Genomic DNA, 16,143 nt, shown 5'->3' on the forward strand with positions numbered 1-16,143 from the left:
GAGCCCAGTTTGAGCGTTCCCACCCCCAATCTTGCCGCACAAACTCACTTCGCTTGCAGACTCACCCTCCTCCCCGCCAATGCTGGCTGCAGAGATGACTTGACACGTCTGGAGTCGACGTGAGGAGCTGCCAGAAAGCAAGCCATGTGCCAAGGCGGTGGGACAGCACCTTCTCCCACTGTTCTTGGCCTGCTTGATGGCTGCTCGTGGTCTCCCGTCGCTGGGCTGTGCCGAGAGCCAGCGCAGGCGCAGGGAGGGCCAGGCCGGGGGCATGGCTGGGGAGGGAAGAGGCGATCGTGCCTCACCGCAGCTCATCAGCTTCTCGACCTGCAGCCCCGAGCTGGCGAGCAGCAACCGCAGCCTGAGAGGAATTGCTGAAACTCAATTAGCATCACTCAGTTACAGCACGAAAGGGCTCCACGCAGCCGCTCGCCCACAGCACCCGTGACTGTGCAGCCTGGGTGTTCCCACCGCCCCGGGCCAGCGGTCTCCTCGCCTGGCACCCTCTGGTCCTCCCTGCATCGCAGTCACAACTGGAGCTGCAGCTGGTAAGGGACTCCCGGGACCCTGTGGTGGCAGGGGAAGGGGAGGCAGAGGGCCAAAGGCGTGGGGTTGGGGCTGGGCATCACCCCCACACACCCAGGGTCCAGCTGGAGCGACTGCGGCCCCTCAGAGCCCTTCCAGGGAGGGGGCCGGGCTCGGCTGCAAAGGGCATCCTTGCTTCCCCCAGAGAGACCCGGCTGGCAGACCCTGGCAGCATTTGTAGGGCCAGAGGGGTTCCTGGGCAGTGAGGCTTAATCCCCCCTGCAAGAGTCCACTGCACAGCCCCACGGCCCAGGTAGGTCCGTGGGAAGCATCCCCGAGTGGTCCCCTGAGGCTGATCACACCTGAGGGATGCTGGTGCCTAAAGGATGCTTTTAGCAGGGGGATGCCATTATCAGAAGGATGCTGGTACCAGAGGGAGAACGACTGGGTGCCCACCTGGTCTCCTCAGGAGGTCACCACGGACAATGTAATTCCTGGTGAAGGTTCTCTGAGCCTGCCAGGGTCCCACCCCCCTCTACGGGGATCTCCCCCGCCCCCCCGCAGCCTGACCAAGGGGTGTGAGCAGCACCAAGGGGCAGAGGGAAGAAGGTCTCATCTGCTCCACCTCCTGCCTCATCCTCAGCAGGGCTGGGGTGGCCCCTGGGTCTCCCAGATCACTCCCTTTACTCTCCTAAGCTCCGTCTCCTGGAGTCAGGCTGTTAAACTTTGTTTACTTTAAAAACAAAGTCACCTCCAAATCCCTGCTTTGGCAAACCCCTTGGAAACGGGGCTCGTACAGCTCATGGACCAGATGGGGAAAGCAAAAGAACTCCACATCTCCTCATTTAAAACCCCGGTGGTGATTAAGGCAGTGTGATGATCCGGGGAGACTGACTCATCATTTTTTTTTAACCCTCAGAGTTGGTGAGATAGGAATTTACCGCTGCTGCTCTCCCGCAGCACATCACCGCATCCCACGTGGAAATCGGCAGCAGGCTGGGGCAGAGGGTCCCGGGCCGCGCCCGGCTCCACACCCTCATCCTGCAGCCCTCTCTGCCTCTGTCTGCCTGGCGGGGGGGGTGGTCCATGCTGAGATGGGGGCGAGGGGGAAGGGTTTTTAATCTCTGCAGCTCTATGTCCAGGTCTAGATAATCTCGAGCCAAACGAAGCTGCCCTGGAAAAGGTGGCAGTCAGCATCACTCCACCCTCGTTCTCCGTGCTCCTGCGCCCAGCCTCCCACCGCTTCGCCAGGGCAGAGCGCACGCGAGAGGTAAGCGGCGTTCCAGGAAATAACGCCGTGCCGTGTCGCCCACCGCTCCCCGCCAGCAATGGGAGAGGCTTTGCGGGAGTGCAGAGGAGCCGCCCTGCTGCGCAGGAGCTGCTGCAGCCACCGGGGAATGGCCACCAGCCACGCGGAGGTGGCCGGGTGCAAGATGACCCTCACGAGCGCGCCGGCAGCCAGCGTCGCCCAGGCTTTCTTCTGTCTCCTGCTCTGCATCCCCTGGGGCAGCTCCTGCCCCCCGAGCTGCCAATGCACGGAGCGGGCAGGGGCAAAGGCCGTCCTCTGCAGCTCCCAGCACCTGGAAGAGATCCCCAAGGACATCCCCAGAGACGCAGTGTTCCTCAAGCTGGACGCCAACAGCATCACCAGGATCCCCAGCAATGCTTTCCGGCACCTCTCCCACCTGGAGGAGCTCGACCTCTCCAGGAACGCCATTGAGAAGATCGACAGGGCGGCGTTCAAAGGGGTGGCTGCTGGGCTGCGTACCCTTGACCTCTCCAGCAACCGCATCCGCAGTATCCCCAAGGAGGCCTTGCTGGCCCTCAACGCCAAGCTCCGGCTGGCCAACAACCCCTGGCACTGCGAGTGTGCCTTGCAGGAGGTGTTGTGGGAGGCGCAGCTGGACCCCGACTCTGTCCAGGACATCACCTGCCACACGGCCCCACGCCAGGAGTACGTGGGCAAACCACTGCTCCAGGTCCTGGATGCTGGCGTCAACTTCTGCAGCGTGCGTCAGAGGACCACGGACGTGGCCATGTTCATCACCATGTTCGGCTGGTTCGCCATGGTCATTGTCTACGTCATCTGCTATGTCCGGCACAATCGAGAGGACACCTGCAAGCACGTGGAGTACCTGAAGGCACTGCCGAGCGCCCAGGGCAACGTGGAGACCACCAGCACTGCCCTGTAGCATGGGATTGGGACACCCTGTTCCTTTCCAGGGAGCCAACGGCAGCCTGGTGGGCTTCAAAGCTTCTCTGCGGGATTTTTTTCCAGTGCTTGCTCCCGTCCTGCAAATGAGCGCTGTTGACATCGTCCCTCCCTAGCGATGCTGGACTGAGCGTGAGTGAATGACATGGAGGAGGGATGCCGGGGACACCCCACACGTGGACCTGCTTGTGGAGCTCAGGTTCCCGGGGAGGAACCTCCCCCACGCAGACCCCTTCTCGCCCTTCCAGAGCTGGTGGGGGGGGGGGGAAGCAGCCCCAGCCACACACTCGTGGTGTACGTGGTTTGGAGAGAACCAGCCTCTAGGGAGAGACAGACGAGGATGGGGGATCTCGTGGGGCCAGGACGTCCCTGGAACCTGGGACGGGGCGCTCTGTGCATTGGGGTCATCCCGTCCTGGCTTCAGCAAGGGACCAGCCTTGCGGAGAGCAGGACCTTGGCCCCAGCCCCTGCGTGGCACCTCAGCAGCCTCCGCCTGCCACCCGCAACCTGGGAGGGGATCTCCCAAACCTCTGATTTCTCAATAAAGCCCCGCACGCAGGACAAGCCCTCAAGGTTTGTGCTGCACTGGGAGCCAGGGCATCCAGGGCGGGCGGTGGTGCTCGAGGGGGTTGCGCTTGTCCTGATTCAATCTCTCCCAAAGCAGACAAGCCTAAATTCGGTGTACCAGCTCGGCTCCCATGCAGTTACATCCCCACCACCCTCACCCCAGCCTGCCTCGAGCAGGGGCCAGCTGGCCAAATGGCTCCTCTGCACCTTGGCTGTACATCCCACCTTATCTTCCCTTTCTCAGGGCCAAATTAGAGACGCCGCTCATGGATCCGTGTGATGGAAGCAAATAAAGTTCTGCCTTGTTTCCCGAACAAGAAACGGTCCTTCCTAGCAGAGCCAGCTGCAGCCACGGCTGGGCTGGGGGAGGAGGGAGGTTTGCAGGGGCTGCTCGTGGCAGCTATCCTGGGCTTGGGCCACGGGTAGCTAAGGCTGTGACCCCCCCCAGCCCCTTCCTGGGGGGGGCTGACACCTCCTGTGGGCTCCCCAGCGCTGGGGTGGGTGGCCCAGTCCCAGCAGGAAACCTGGGGCCGGGGAAGTCTGAGCGATACTCTGAGCCAGACGGGAGAGGCAGAGGGTCCCGGGTGGGGGAGGCAGAGAGGCACCCTCAGCCCAGCCCCCCGTTGTGCTCAGGGCCACCTTGTTCTCGCGGGCCACCTATGGCCACGGACGTGGCACCAGTTCGCTTGGGGATGGCTTTTTGGGTACCTGAGTGGGTAGCTGCATCTTGCGCGTGGGATGAAGGCTGGGTGCACACAGTTTATTAGAGCTCTGGTAAAGCAAAAGAGTCCCCCAGACAGAGGTGAGGAAAAAAAGAGGCCACGGTTTCACCTGGAGCAGGTCTGGGTCTTTCCCATGCCCGTGGTAGCTGGACTGGTCCCAATGCACAGCAGGTTTGCTCAGGAGTCGCAAACCGGTGTACAGGGGTGCAAGGATCAGCGTCGGTCCTTGCACACATCTACAGATTTGTACAATACACACAATGTCACTTGGTGAGGACAGCCAAAACGGGCCACGGCGGAGCGGGAGGGTGGGCAGGCACCCACAGCAGTGGGATGGGGTGGCGAGGCCACCAAAGGCAGACACAAAGCGTGGCGTGCAATGTGGAACCAGATGGGTCCTCAGCAGCATCGCAGCCCCAGACACTGGGCAGGCAGAGCCAAGCCTGAAGCCACCTTTTCCCCCAGTTTTCCTCCCCCAGCCACGCGCCCAACCCGGCAGCACACACTCTGCTCAGTCTCTTTCTTCCCTGGTTTGTGTGAGCTCTGTCCACAACCAGTGGCAGCTCTGGGTCCCTCCTGGCTGGAGAATTCCAAGCATCGGCGTTCCGGTGAGCCCGGAGAAGTGCCTGGGTGCCAGGCACCCTGGGTAGGATGTGGCTCTGGAGCATGGCAGGAGAGCTTGCCCAGGAGAAACAGCACCAAAGCAGGGTCACAGCCCCTTTGCCAGCCCTCGGACAAGGCTGCAGGGAGCTCTGGAGCTCCCGTCCTCCTCCTCCTCCGCGGAGCACACAACCAGCTGGTCACAGGCCTGATGCTGCAGCCATTCCCGGGCACTGTGGTCCGTCTTCACCTCGATGCCCAGCCTGCCCCGATCCTGGTGATGAGCTGAGCACATCTCAGCCCCCTCAGGTGGTTTTCAGCTTGAGCACCTTGGAAAGCGGCTCCTTGGCACTAGAGTAGAGGAGGTAGGAGCCCTCGGCGGTGTGAAATGCCTCCCAGTCTCTACAGCCAACAGTGGGGAGGTGGTGAGCCGCTACGAAGCCTTCATAGCCTTGCCACCTGCACGGGGAGGGCAGTTAGCTCTTGGGGCACGGGCTGAGCACCTGAAAGGTGGCAGGAAAGCCAAGCCATGGGGCTGGTATGGCCCTCACTGAGGCTTCTCATTCCTGCCCAAAAACCTCTCCAGAAACAGGGAGCAGTCCTATTTGTCCTCCCTGGGCAGACGCACCAGCATCCACAGAGGTTGTCCCTGTGCTGGGCTCCCAGCAGGGTCATTCCTGCTGGGAACAATCACCCAACCACCCATGCCTGCCCTCCTCCCAGAGCAGTACCTGTAGATAATGCTGTTAACGGAGAAGGTGAAGCCATCAAAGGAGTTTGCAACCACCAGAAAAGAGTCATCTCCCATCGAGAAGAACTCCCAGTCCAGGGCACTGGGGATGAAGCAAGCAGACGGGCAGGTGAGGTGGCCCCTCTGGGGCCAGTTGGGGAAGGGGCTCCGTGTCCGCGAGGCTGAGCCCACCCCACACCAATTTCTGCCACCTTGATGATACACAGAAAACCCTGCTCTTCCCAGGCTGTTCCTGAAAGGAAATCCACCCCTCTTCCCAAATCCAGGGCCTTCTCCCAGCTCCCACTGAAGTTTGGTGCCAAGGACCTGTCACCTGGGCCCTCCCCAGCAGTCTCAGTCCCCAGCAGCATGCAAGCCTGCGTGAACCCTCCAGGATGCGCAGGGGAAGGCCGGGGACTGAGGAGCACCTTGACTCTTTGCACAGGTACCTGTAGGTGAGGACATCCTGGAATTTGACAAACATCTGGGCAGTGATGTTCAGCTCATAGATGGAGGAGTTGATGGCGTAGAAGTTAGAGGGTGCTGGCATCCCGCTGTCATAGCTGTGGCTGTTTGCCACAGCCAGGAAGACTCTGTCCCCGATACGAAAGACCTCCCAGTCAGCAGCACCAAAAGTCTGCGGGGAAGGAAGCCACATGACAAGCTGGACTTGGACAACCCTTTGCAAGCCAAGGAGGCTGCGAGCTGTGGGGGGACCTGCTGGAGGCACGGTGAGGAAGTCACCCACTCCTAAAACCCTCCAAGGAAAAAAATAAACCTTACTCCATCAGTCCCTATGGCAGAATCAGTGGGAAACAATCGCTACCCAAAGAGCATCTGCCTCTGTAAAAATTCCCTGGCTTATCTAAACCCAGAGGGGGAGCCAAGGAGTAGAGTTTGATCACTGGCCAGGCCTTACCAGGATAGACTGGAAGAGCTGGAAAGAGCCACTGAGCCAGATGTAGATGTGTGAGTAGATCCTTGTGGATGTGCCATTGAACGTGTTAGCCACAGCCAGGAAGGAATAAGGCCCGATGGTGAAAAATTCCCAGTCATAGGCTCCAGAGGTAGGGATGGTCTGGTTGGTTTCAAACAACCCTGTCCGAGGGTTCCACCTGTAGATCACGCTGTCTATGTTGTGGTTGTTCCCTGGGGGAGACAGACAGACAGATGTCCACCATGAAGAGAAGGAATACCTGGCTCATGTGAGAAACAAGACACAGAAACAGGTCCAGCTACGCAAACAATTGCTGGTAGGTTGCAAGGCAGTTTGCTAGTGACTGATTGTTCTCCATGAAGCAGTTGAAGAGACCCTAGGGCCTCCATCCCTCCCTAGGGCCTCCATCCCTCTCTAGACCATCCACCCCCATCAAACACGCTGGCAACCTGTTCCCCGGTGCGCGGTGGCAGCTTCGCGGCAGCCCCTGGCCAAGGAGGGACAGGAAGGAGCTGTGTTCCCACACCAGAGGCACCGCACCAGCATCCCGGGGTGGCCAAGCTCTGCCAGTTGTCCCACGGGACGGCCATGCGTGGTGTGGCTGAGCCCCATAGCTACTGACATCAGGGGCTGCTGTCACCCCTGGCACACAAGCTCGCACATCTGGGAGGAGGTCACAGCTGGAATGGCACCACACTGATGTTTTTCAGCGCTCCTTTGCCAAGTCCCTGTGCTCAGCTCCCGAGCACTGGAGCTGGCCAGGGGCCTCCACGTGCTGGTCCTCGCTTACGGTAAGAACTCCAGAGTGAGGGAGGGGATGCCACAGCCCGCAGCCTGCCCCTGAGTCCACCAGCACCAAAGCATGTGCTCCATCCAGCTCCTGGGCTCTTTTCAAGCATCTCAACCTCATGTCTGTGCAGGACCCAGCTGGCCTTGAAGCTAAAAACTTTTCTGCACCTTCAGCCTGGCACATCCCCTCCACCCAGAGCCATTCCTCATCGGGACAGGAGGGGAGTGTTTCCTGTGGCTGAGCAGCAGCAGAACCACATCTTAATGGGTTTATGGGTAATTCTCATCATAATGGAACAGACTTTGGCAAGAAGGGCTGCAGGGAGAATAGGGTCCTCAGGGACTGACCCTCCACCACCCCCTAAGGGGACCATCCCCAGTTTGGCTTGGCCGTGATGGCCTTAACCTCTGCATGATGTGCACGGCCGCTGAAGGGACCTTTCTGCTGCCACTGCCACAGGAGTGGTGGGGTCCAGCAGATGACACAGGGAGTTTCCAGCCCAGCTCACAGGCAGCTGATGCCCAAGCGACCTGCCATCAGCTCTGAGCCTGTGCCAGAGGAGCAGATGCCCCAGGAGCCAGCCCTGATGGCAGGGAAGGAGCCCACTGGCCCTGCATCCAGGCGGGAAGCATCCCGGAGAGCCAGGGCTGTGGTATCAACACATTCATCCCCCGTGATGAGAGGTGCATGCCCCAACCCAGAACAACTCATGGTCTGGGAGGTGAATGAGGCTGGATCATGTGCCTGGTGCCCAGGGAGGGAGAGACGGCAGCAGGCTCTCACTTTGCTGCCCCCACACTTACTGCGTGCCCACAAGGCCAAGGCTTTGGCTTCTAAAAAGGCTCAGCCCCTGCAAACCACTCCACCATGTTACGCAGCATTGGAGAAACAAATGAAAAGAAGCAGAGAGATTCAGCAAAGACACCGTCCCCACTCCTGTCCTCGTCCCTCGCTGTCAGAAACCCAGAGGGGGACTGTGTCAGCCACTTCCCTGCATGCGTTTCTCTGCTAAAATGAGAGTCTGCAAGGGTTCAGGCTTCCTGAGGGACACCGTGCTCTGAGCGCTGACTCCCCAGCTTTGCCTGCACTCTGGCAGAGGATGCTCAGGGAGTTGCAATGTTTCCATGGCAACGGGAGGATGCTCTGCAGCAGGGTGCCTGCAGTGGGGCACCGTGGTCCCCGGCGACACCCCAGGGCCACCTGCCTCAGCTGATCTGGGCTGGCAGGGGACACAAGGGCTGAGTACCTTCTCTGTGGTTGACCACGGCGAGGAAAGCCTCTCCCTCAATGACAAACGCCTCCCAGTCCCTGGCGCTGTGCGTGGTGATCCTCTGGTACGTGATGAATTTCTCTTTCCTGCGGCTCCACTTGTATATTACAGAGAACTCCTGACCCCTCTCATTCTGCTCAAAATTAGCCACTGCTAGGAAGATCTGAAAAACAACAAGCCAGGACATCTTGGTTTTCTCCTCTCAAAGGAGCACAGACCAGCACAGGCAGGGTGACGGGGATGGGTGGGGGCAAGAGCTCATGGGATGTGGGACCAGGGACCGGGATGGTCGGTGTGGGGCAAGATGGCCCTGGCTGGCAGGGGTTCCCAAACAGCACAGTGCACCCAAAGAGGGTACAGGGCCCCGGTGGCCCCTGGGGGTCTCTGTGCATGGCAGCAGCAGTGTCTGCTGCACACAGAGCCGGGGCAGGGACGAGACTCGCAGCCACAGCCGCGGAGCCGAGCAGAGGGAGAGCCGTGCTGCGGCCACTCCTGCCCCACCAGCCCGGGACACGGGGAGCACAGCTGTGCTGGTGAAACGGGCTGGCGAGGGAGGGCGGTCCGAGCTACCAAACCCAAACCTTCCCTGTAAGGAAAGGTTGTTCAGAAGAAAAATCGCAGATATGGTAACAACAATAATGATTATAATGATTCCCCAAGACAAAACATTTTCCAGACCAAGAAACATCCCCTGCGAGCATCAGGGATGGGCATGCAGCATCAAGGACGGCCTTGCGCAAGTTGGGGAGCACGCCTGAGCTCGTGGGAGCACGCGGTGTGGCATGCTGGCTCCACCACTCCTGCGTGTTTCGTATGGAGTGCCAGAGGTAATGCCCCAGTTTGGGCCATAAAGAAGCACAGGGACACAGCCCACAGGCAGAAAACAGTCACAGGGTGGCCTCCTGCCTCCTGCCCAGCACAGGACCCTGCCAGAACCAGCCTGGGGCTTTGTCCCCCAAGGATAGAGACCTCCCACCCTCAGCGGTGGCCTGTCCCAGGTCCCTCCAGGGAAGGAGCATCCCCAGATCTGAAATATGAAGGCACCGAGATAACCTTCCAGGCAGACTTACCTTCTTCCCTATGGTGAAATACTTCCAAGACTGAGCTTGGTAGGTGGGGATGTTCTGGTAGGGCACAAACTTCCCCTCGGTCCACTTATAGATGGCCGATCCCGGGGGCGTGTGCCTGTTGGCAGTGGCTGCAAACAGTCCCACCTTTGGGATGGTGAAGACCTCGACACCCATGGTCTCAGAGTTGGTCACCAGGTTCTGGTACTCTTCCACATAGTCCAGCCTTTCTTTGACTAGGAAACCACAAAAAGAGAGGGGTGAGGTTGAAAGCAGACGACCTTGCCTGGAGAGGTGCCCCACATTACATAGCAGAGCTGGCTCAGCAGCACTTGCTGCTTTATGGAGGGAAAAGAAAGGTCCTGGTGTCGCTGGTGGTACAGGACCAAAACCTGAGGGGGTGGTAAAAGGTCTGACTCCGTCTCACTGAGCAGCACATCCAGCCCCATCCACGCCTGCCTGTTCTCCGGCGGAGGGCAGGGCTGGAAAGTGCTCTGCCAGGAAGCCTCCTCCGGGAGACGGGAAGAACAACACGCCACAGATTTTGAATGCTTCTTATGGAGGAGGTTGATACATTTATCCTAAAGAGAATGAGGAGGAGAGGAAGAGATCTACAGCAAAAGGGCCAGTGTTGGTGGCACCAAGGGGCACAGGTCAGCAAGATCCCAGCAGAAGGTCTCCTTGGGAAAACAAGGACAAGATGCCAATCCTGATGACTTCCAGAGGTAGGGAAGGATGGGGACTCCAGCCACCACCAGCTCCTGTGGGGTGCAAATGGCTCATCCAAACCCACCACGGGGGCACCAGCATAAGAAAAACCCTGGGAGAGGGGAGAAGGATGGCTCGGTTGTGGGAGTCATCAGGGATCCTCGGCAGACTGCCTGGAGCAAGTGGGAGAGTGCCAGTGGGTGAAATCCATTTCACCATCGAATAACGCCCATTCCTCCAGGCTCTGGTTGCTTTGCCACCTTGCTGCTCCAATGTTGTCCCACTATTTTCTGCACAAAGGCCACGAGAGCTGAGATGACACGACGACCTGCCTCCACCACCCTCCCATCACTCCGTCCGGTATCTCCGGCAGCTGATGAGTCCTTCTGCTCCTTCTTGCCCACCCCACAAGTGCTTCAGCACTGGGAGCACCTGCACCTTTGGGATCCCGTGGCAGGGAGCACACCAGGTGTGGCTCTCCATGGGCTGAGCTGTCCTGCTCAAACAGACCGGGAGCTCATTCCTTACTGGAGAAGCCCCAGGAGGGACAGACAACATGGATGAGGTGGATGGACAAGTCAGGCACTGTGTGAGTGACCGGGGAGCTGGCTCACAGAAGCGCTTGAATCCAGAGCAGGACTAGAAGTGTCAATGTGGGCACCGAGAGCAAAGCGAAGCCCAGCCAAGCAGGGCAGAGGCAGGGGGACACTCTGGCCCCCTCATTCCACTGTTGCCTGACTTGGTTCCCCCCTAAAAGTGCTGTCAAAGCCAAATCTCTGCTCCTCCTCTGCAAGACCCTCCCTCCATCCCCAAGAGCGCATTGCACATCAGTACCTTCCAGCATGGAAATCCAGGCGCTGCCGTTGCAGAGGTACAGCCCTCGCCGGGAGGCGTTGAACCAGAACTGCGCCTTCTCCTGCTTGGTGCAGGGCGGACGGGAGCCCAGGGTCACCTTCGTGTCGGTTTCTGGGCACGGAGAGGAGAAGGCAGACACCCCTTAGTGCATGCAGTGTAGGAGCAGCGAGGCTCATCCCCATGCACACAGGGAGGGCTGGATGTCCCTGTCCCATCCTGATGATGGGCACCAGCAAACGGGGGAATGGCGTCCTAGCACCAAGCTAGGAATTCACTGTCTGAGAAAATCCTGGGGGATGGCACCCGTGGGGCTACTGGCACGAGCCCGGTGCTACCAAGGGACCCATGCAGGGGCACTCCAGCAATCCAGGGGGGTTTGAACAGGGATCCCACCACACACACTGAGAAACAGAAGGTGCTGGGGAGACCCTCTTCCCCTCCGCTCCCGCTCCATGCCCAGCCCCACGCAAAGAGCCTCCCTCAACAAGAGCAGAAGGTGGCCAAGGGAGCCCACGCCATGGGGAGTAACTGACCATAGGGGTACTTCAGCACCTCGTTGCTCGCTGGCTTGGCGGGGAGATCCTGGAGGACAGTGGGGACAGAGAGCGTCGCTACTTTAAAGTTCACGGCGTTGCATATCCGAGGGGTGGCATCGGCTCCTGGCAGCAGGACAAGCTGTCTCAGCAAGCCCTAGGAAAGCAGGAGCAGCAGGATGGACAGCAAGTCCAGCAAGATCAAGAAATTGAAACTGTAGGTGATTCATGCCCTGAATTTCCCTCCTGACTCTTCCTCTTTGCTTTCCCTCCTGGGCCCTGGAAGCCTCCACGGGATTCATGTACATTTGTTAGATCCTTGTTACACGCCCAGCCCACCAACATCTCCATCCTGGGCAATTTAACAGCTGGTGCCAGTCACCAGCACTGCCCCTCGCACGCCCACAGCCAGACGGGGACCGAGCCCAGCAGCAGACCGTGCCGTGGCCCAAGCCCTGCCAGCGTACGGGGCTGAGAGGGGGCTGTAGCTCACCCCAGGGCCAGCCACGAGCAGCCCCGGGCAGCCTCACACCATGGGGCACCTACCGTGAACGCGCCTTTCCTTCTCCTCCTGTTGCCCAGGTAGAAGCTGGCTCTCTTCACCGACAGAGAGGCTGGAAACGGCGTCTCCCCCACCCTGCGAACGGGCAGAGAAGAGGCAGGGGACAACTTCATGGCGTCTGCTGGTGGCTGGAGGATATGCTGGTGGAGGAACATGGCCCTGCCAGCCCTCCGCAGCCCCCCGCTGCCACCCCCAACCTACACATCCTTGGAGATGCTGCAGTCCACCGTCAGGGAGAAGGACTGGCCGGAGACGGCCAGGACGAGTGTGTGCCACTGATTGTCAGAGAGGGAGACGTTGGGGAAGGTGATGCGGGTCTGCCAACCGCCGGCGTGCTCCTGGGTCCAGAAGAGGAAGTGGAGGTTGTCAGGGGCGTAGCGCAGCCCCACCAGCACGCTGGGGGTCTCCTCCGCCATCAGTGTGAAGATGTATTCGTTTCTCTGCGGGAGGGTACGGACTCATCTCCGCACGCCGTTAGCTTCAGGGCTGGGCTGTGCCCGCTCCGTGCCTGGCTGGCAGCGCTTACCTTGGCAGGGATGCTGAGGACCCTCAGCGTGACGATGATGGAGAACTCCTCGGGGAAGCGGTCGCAGTGGATGAAGAGCCGGGAAGCAGGGAAGCCCAGGGCACGGGGCGGCGAGGCGGCGAGCTGGAAGCCATGCACTCCCTGCACTTGAAAGACCCTCATGCCACGGGCCAGCCTGCCGGCAGGGACCACCTCTGAGAGGATGTCCAGGGGATGCAGGTCTGTGCCGAGAGACAGCGGAGCACGTCACGGCAGCGGCAGCCATCCCACTCTGTCCTGTTGTGGGATGGAGTCCCCGCCTCGCTGTGGGGTGCTCTGCCACCTGGCTTGCTCAAGGCAGCCAGTTCATCTCCAGCACTGGCCGGAGCGCTCCACGGCACCCCTCCCCGGGGTCTGCTCCGAGCCCCTGCTCCAGGGACACGGGGAAGGTCTGTCCTCCAGGCACCATGGCTGACATCTCCATCCCCACAGCAGGAACACCAAGTGTGTGGATTCACCCGCACGAACTGTCCCAGTGACGCAGCTCCAAACGCTGACCCCGGGCTGGGAACTGCCAGCTGCACAGCCCCAGGCTGCTGCCAGCTTCCTAGGGATCCACTGGCACCAGCAACCGCAACCGGCGCCAGGAGAGCGGGCAGGGATCCGACACCCGCAGGCTCGCTCGTGGGGCGGCCGCCCGACCCCAGGGCAGTGGGGCACGGTGCTCCCCGCCCCAGCCCTGGTCCAGGCTCTCCCAACCCAGCCCTAACTGCACACACACTCCCTGCCCTCCCCTGGCAGGCACCAAAACCGCTCATTAAATCATTATCCTCTCCCCAGAGGAGAAAACGACGCGCCCAGCCGCAGGGCATGGCCCAGGCGAGGAACAGCGCTGTGCTGCGCAGTGGCACTGCAAAGCCGTCCCCACCGCACCGTGCCAGGGCCGCCGTTGGCCCGACGCCTCGGCAAGCCCCGTGCCGGCAGCCGCAGGAAGGGCTGTACCCGTGGCGGGCGCTTCTCCGCCTTGGCACCTGTTGTTTTTGAATGCTTCGCGGGCAGGACTGCGGGGTCTGCAGCAAAGGGCAGAGGGGCTCTGCGGAGATGCCCAGAGGATGAAGCAGCACTTGGCCAGACCGAAAAATCCCTGCCTGTCCCATCCCCGGTGAGACTGGGCTTTTAGCTCCTATTTGTACTAATAAATCCCGGCTGCCGAGGCACAGGGGGAGAGCTAGGAGAGAGGGAGCTCTGAGCAAGGCTGGACCGGCGGGTGTCTGAATCCAAACCAGCTGGAGAGGGGAGGCATTTCCCCCCCGCCAGGCATCCCCAGCCATTCCAAACCCAGATGGGTACAGCAAGGAGGAATCTGCCTGAGTGGCTCCATCCAGCCCGGAGCAGGGAGACCAACGAGGTCCTTCCCGCCCTGCCACCTCTGCATCCCTCCTGCCTGCCCCTTCGCTGGTGTTAAGCTGCTCCTAAAGCAAACCCTTGATGGAGGAGGTTGAATTGAAACGACTTATTTCAGAAATGCATGACTCGGGGAATGATCAGCTCCTGTTTTTCTCAGCAAAAACCACAAGCTGAATTCAGGCTTGGATATGCAGAGCAGTTCAGGAGCCCCCAGCTGCCCTGGGGTGGCTGGGACGAGCCACGGGACAGCTCAGCCAGGGGACCAAATCCTAAAACCAAATCCAAATCCCTAAAACTAAAGATGAGTGTCCCACTCTGCCTCCCGCATCAGCCGCTGCTCACGATCAGAGCAGAGCGGGCGCTTAACGGCCAGGAGAGCAGCCGGAGCTCTCGGCACAGGTCGGGCAGCACGGCGCCCGGCAGCTGCCTGCTCTGTGGGGTAGCTGCCTGCAGCCGGACGGCATCAGGGCTGTGCCGGGAGCCGAGGCCAGGCACCAGCAGGAGGGATGCAGGAGCAGTTAAATGTGCTGATACTGGGGCCTCGACACCCCCGGGACCCCTCCCGTCAAGGCTGCATGGGGTCAGAGGGAACGCGTCTGGAGAGACCAGAGCATCTGTGGGAGGAGGCGGTGGGCAGGAATTCTCTGATCCCTCTCAGCTTCCTTCTCACCGCCAGCCGGGCTGTAATAAAACATAAATGTAGGTGCCACCAAACCGAGACAAGCCCCAAGCACACCGAGCCTGGGCCCAAGCAGCCCCCCAAACTGGGCTGAAGTTTCACTGCCCACGGTGGGGATAGCGTGGCATGGGGACGGGGGTGGGAAGGCAGAGGCAGGGGACGGGGACCCTCTTTGGCCTGAGCTGCTCTAGGCACTTCCTTACAGGAAATGCCATGGGAGCTGCCAGATCCTTGGCTGGGGGCAGCAGGATGGAAACTTTCTGGGAGGTTTTGCTGTCGAGAGGGGGTATGTTGTGTCTGGCAGGATGCAGGGAGCCCTGGAGAGTCCGGGCGGGAGGGACTTTCCGGGGGGGACTTCATGGCAATCCTCTGCTTCTCCTTCCAACCCTTCCGCTCCCTGCGCGTCGGTCCCCAGGGCCAGCAGACGCTGGGACAAAGCTCGTGGTGCAGGGACAGGCACACAGCTCTCCCCACGGCACCAAGAAGGGCTGGTTGCTGCCTGGTACCACGCCACACTGAGGGGCTGCGGGCAAAGGGACAACCCTGCTACCCGCTGCCCATGGGTGCAGGCAGGGTGCTGGCAGCTCCAGCACCCAAGGCATCCCAAGACATCCTGCCACGTGTCCACCAGCACCCAGGCACCCAAACCCCAGAGCTGGGCTGCCGGGGAGAGGCTGCCCCACATTGGGCACCCTGTAAGCAGCCACACATCCCCCAAAATCGAGCACATTTTCTGGGTTCTGCCCTGGCAGCGTGGGGAAGATGCTGCCCATGGGAGCACGCGGGTCCTGGCGTGTTTCCCGGCACGGCCAGCACCTTCCTTGCCATCGCCCTCCCAGCGCAGCTCCCCCCACCAGCCCTCACTCCTACCTGTGCAGTGCTGCCAGGTCCTGTCCCCCCTGACGAAGCCCCCGTCAGTGGCCCAGTGGAGGAGGACGACGCAGAGCAGCAGCAGAGCCGACATCGGGGGGCTAGCCTCAGGGGGTCCATCCACCGGGACCCCCCTGCCCTCCACTCCCCGTGCCTGGGCAGACGTCGCTCAGCTCAGCCCCCCTCTCGCATAGTCAGCCCCTGGGACCACCTGGAGCACCCCGTCGCAGGTCCGTCTCTTTGGGGACGCGTCACGTCAGGCAGCGCTGGGGTGCTAAGCCCCGGCTGTGCTGTCCCCTCGCGTGGGCATCGCCCCTGGGCAAGCTACAGGGGTGGCGGGTGGGGGGCGGCGGGGGCTCCCCCGGGTGGCCGCAGAGGCAGTGCCGGCTGCAGCCTGGGCGCAGACATTTAAATGAGAAGTCGGCGGTGGGAGAGGAGGAGTCCCAGCTCCTTGGAAAGCTTTTATCTTTTGCCCAGCCCTCTGGAAGGCAGCTTTGGAGAGGGATTTTTTAATTTTTTTTTTTTTCTCTTTTTCTTTGCTTCCTTTCATTTTTGGTGATTCACTTTTCCGGGGTCACGTGGGAGGAGGTGGGAGACTCACCCC

General features: G+C 60.7%; 2 protein-coding genes across 3 annotated transcripts; one reads left to right on the plus strand and one right to left on the minus strand.

Moving 5' to 3' along the window:
• Window positions 1-304: 304 nt before the first annotated feature.
• Window positions 305-3,615, plus strand: LRRC3 (leucine rich repeat containing 3). Its single transcript, XM_086754727.1, has 2 exons — window positions 305-548; window positions 1,852-3,615. Exon 2 carries the CDS (start codon window positions 1,854-1,856, stop codon window positions 2,715-2,717), a length of 864 nt encoding a protein of 287 aa, XP_086610853.1. The 5' UTR covers window positions 305-548; window positions 1,852-1,853; the 3' UTR covers window positions 2,718-3,615.
• A 1,316-nt stretch (window positions 3,616-4,931) lies between these two features.
• On the minus strand, window positions 4,932-15,633 carry TSPEAR (thrombospondin type laminin G domain and EAR repeats). 2 transcript variants are annotated; one of them, XM_086754821.1, is made up of 13 exons: window positions 12,605-12,766; window positions 12,280-12,518; window positions 12,063-12,153; window positions 11,517-11,673; window positions 10,963-11,094; window positions 10,889-10,902; window positions 10,593-10,614; window positions 9,424-9,701; window positions 8,330-8,516; window positions 6,276-6,505; window positions 5,806-5,993; window positions 5,358-5,459; window positions 4,932-5,085 (listed from the first exon to the last, which is right to left on the minus strand). In XM_086754821.1, exons 1-13 carry the CDS (start codon window positions 12,764-12,766, stop codon window positions 4,932-4,934), a joined length of 1,956 nt encoding a protein of 651 aa, XP_086610947.1. The 2 variants fall into 2 exon arrangements, with proteins under 2 accessions (XP_086610947.1, XP_086610946.1); XM_086754820.1 differs by lacking the exons at window positions 10,593-10,614; window positions 10,889-10,902 and adding an exon at window positions 15,540-15,633 and having other exon boundaries at window positions 9,424-9,656; window positions 12,605-12,825.
• Between the last annotated feature and the right edge of the window lie 510 nt (window positions 15,634-16,143).

The sequence above is a fragment of the Chlamydotis macqueenii genome, chromosome 9 (assembly GCF_036417535.1).
Source record: "Chlamydotis macqueenii isolate bChlMac1 chromosome 9, bChlMac1.mat, whole genome shotgun sequence".
Taxonomy (NCBI): Eukaryota; Metazoa; Chordata; class Aves; order Otidiformes; family Otididae; genus Chlamydotis; species Chlamydotis macqueenii.